The sequence below is a fragment of the Mesitornis unicolor genome, unplaced genomic scaffold (assembly GCF_000695765.1).
Source record: "Mesitornis unicolor isolate BGI_N332 unplaced genomic scaffold, ASM69576v1 scaffold34040, whole genome shotgun sequence".
Taxonomy (NCBI): Eukaryota; Metazoa; Chordata; class Aves; order Mesitornithiformes; family Mesitornithidae; genus Mesitornis; species Mesitornis unicolor.
Window position 1 is genome coordinate 1 of NW_010160867.1, and position 2,907 is coordinate 2,907.

Below are 2,907 nucleotides of genomic sequence, written 5' to 3' on the forward strand. Positions count from 1 at the left end.
CCACCCCCACCCAAAACCTCACCCTCCCCCTTGGCACCTCATTATCCCAAATTTTTCCCTCGATTTTATTGTAAATGGACCCCAAATCGCCCAGATTTTGGGGCAGAAAAGCTCAAATTTTGGGAAACTCCCCCCCCCCCAACTTTTTTTTATATTTGTTTTTCTAACCACCCCCCCCCTTTTTTCATATATTCGTGTTTCGCCGTGATGATGTCAGCGATGACCTCAGCGATGACCTCAGCGATGACACGGGGGGGGGGTTTTGCCCCCAAATTCCAGGGTTTTCCACGTCACTGGCCAAGAAAGAGAGAATTAAGGATTAATAATCAAATTTTGGGGTTATTTGCCACTTTTGGGGAGGATTTTCCCCCGTTTTTGGGGCAATTTCCCCCTTTTTGGGGATGATTTCATCTATTTTTGGGGTGATTTCCCTCTTTTGGGAATAATTTCCTCTATTTTGGGGGTGGTTCCCCCTGTTTGTGGATTATTTCCTCTATTTTGGGGGTGATTTCCCTCCTTTTTGGGTTGATTTCCTCTATTTCTGGGCTGGCTCTCCCTTTTGGGGGATGATTTCCTCTATTTCTGGGCTGATTTCCCCCTTTTTGGGGCAGTTCCCCCTTTTTGGGGATGATTTCCTCTATTTCTGGGGTGATTTCCCTCCTTTTTGGGGGGGGTTCAGTAATTTTTGGGGCAATTTCCTCCTTTTGGGGGCAATTTCCCTCCTTTTTGGGCTGATTTCCCCTTTTTTTGGGGTGGTTTCCCCTTTTTTGGGATAATTTCCTCTATTTTTTGACTGATTTCCCCCTTTTTGGGGATGATTTCCTCTATTTTTGGGGTGATTTCCCTCCTTTTGAGGGTGATTTCCCCTCTTTTGGGAGATATTTCCCCCTTTTGGGGGCAATTTCCCTCCTTTTTGGGTGGATGTCCCTCCTTTTTGGGGTGATTTCCCCCTTTCTGGGGCAGTTCCCCCTTTTTGGGGATGATTTCAGTAATTTTTGGGGTGATTTCCCCTCTTTTGGCGATATTTCCTCTATTTCTGGGCTGATTTCCCTCCTTTTTGGGCTGATTTCTCCCTTTGGGGGGCAATTTCACTCCTTTTTGGGGTGATTTCCCCCTTTTTGGGGATTAATTCCCCCTTTTTGGGGATGATTTCCTCTATTTTGGGGGCAATTTCTCCCTTTTGGGGGCGATTTCACTCCTTTTTGTGTTGATTTCCCCCTTTTTGGGGTGGTTTCAGTGATTTTTGGGGGCGATTTCCCTCCTTTTGGGGGTGATTTCCTCCCTTTTTGGTGGTGATTTCCCCTTTTTGGGGCAATTTCACTCCTTTTTGGGGAAATTTCCCTCCTTTTTGGGCTGATTTCCCCCTTTTTGGGGTGGTTCCCCCTTTTTGGGGATGATTTCCTCTATTTCTGGGGTGATTTCCCTCCTTTTTGGGGGGTTTCTGTAATTTTTGGGGTGATTTCCCCTCTTTTGGGGGCGATTTCACTCCTTTTTGGGCTGATTTACCCCTTTTTGGGGCAGTTCTCCCTTTTTGGGGATGATTTCCTCTATTTTTGAGGTGGTTTCAGTCATTTCTGGGGGCTATTTCCTCCCTTTCTGGGGCAATTTCCCCTCTTTTTCTGGCGGTTTCCTCATTTATGGGGTAATTTCCCCCCTTTTGAGGGCAATTTCCCCCTTTTTGGGGTGACTTCTCTCCTATTTGGAGGCAATTTCCCTCCTTTTGGGGTGATTTCCTCCCTTTTTGGGGTGATTCCCTTCCTTTTGGGGTAGTATCACCCTTTTTGGGGCAGTTTCCCTACTTTTTTGGGTTGATTTTCCCCCTTTTTGGGGCGATTTCCCCCTTTTCGGGATTGTTTCCCCCCCTTTTTGGGGTTATTTTCTTCCTTTTGGGGTAATATCACCTTTTTTGGGGCAGTTTCCCTACTTCTTGGTGTGATTTCCCCCCTTTTTGGGGCAATTCCCTCCTTTATGGGATGATTTCCCTCGATTTTGGGGTGATTTCCCTCAATTTTGGGGTAGTTTCCCCCTTTTTGCAGTGATATCCCCTCCTTTTTGGGACAATTTCCCTAATTCTGGGGGGTGTTTCCTCCTTTTTTGGTGTGATTTCCCATGTGGTCCTATTAAATTGGTCCAAAAAAAGGGCGATTTTGGTAAATATTTAGGAACGGACAACTTCATGATGAAGGTGGGATGAAGGACACCGCGTGTTGGGTTGAAATTTCGCGGCCAAAAAGCACAATTTTGGTGATTTTTTGGGGACGGGACCACTTCGCAGATGTTTCCTCACGCTGGTGGCACCAGGAGTGACAAAGGGACACGGAGAAGTGACAAATTTCACCCAAAACCCATGACTTGTGGGGAAAGTGGGGACACTCACGAGGGTGAAGTCGGGCGCCCTCCAGGCCTTGGCCAGTGCCACCGTGTCCCCCACCAGTTTCCCATCGGGCCCACGGAGGTCGTTGGCCGCGTCCCCGTCGTAGTCACCGCAGAGGCCACAAAGGCCCTTGCTGAGGTCCCGGGCCACCATCACCGTCACCTCCCCGGCGGGGCTGAGGCCGATGACGAATTCGGGGTCTTGGGTGAGCCAGAGGGTGCCCCGGGTCTCGTTGATGGACAATTTGGGGGAGACCTCCACGGGGAGGGGTGTTGGGACCCCGTTGACCTGGAGGAGGGACATCGATGGGAACAGACATCAATGGGGACCAATGGGGACAGACATCAGTGGGGACAAGGCACCTATGGGGAGGGGACACTAATGGGGACAAGGGACTAATGGGGAAAAAGGACCAATGGGGACAAGGGACCAATAGGGTCAAGAGACCAATGGGGAGGGGACACCAATGGGGACAAGGCACCAATTGGGACAAGACATCAACGGGGAGAAGGGACCAATGGGGACAAGGCACC

The 2,907-nt window shown here is 49.4% G+C and overlaps 1 protein-coding gene across 1 annotated transcript; it reads right to left on the minus strand.

Moving 5' to 3' along the window:
- Positions 1-765: 765 nt before the first annotated feature.
- Positions 766-2,677, minus strand: LOC104545978 (kielin/chordin-like protein; the record flags this gene model as incomplete). Its single annotated transcript, XM_010191253.1, has 2 exons — positions 2,378-2,677; positions 766-888 (listed from the first exon to the last, which is right to left on the minus strand). Coding segments are annotated over exons 1-2 (423 nt in total), but the record flags the coding sequence as incomplete, so codon positions are not given.
- Between the last annotated feature and the right edge of the window lie 230 nt (positions 2,678-2,907).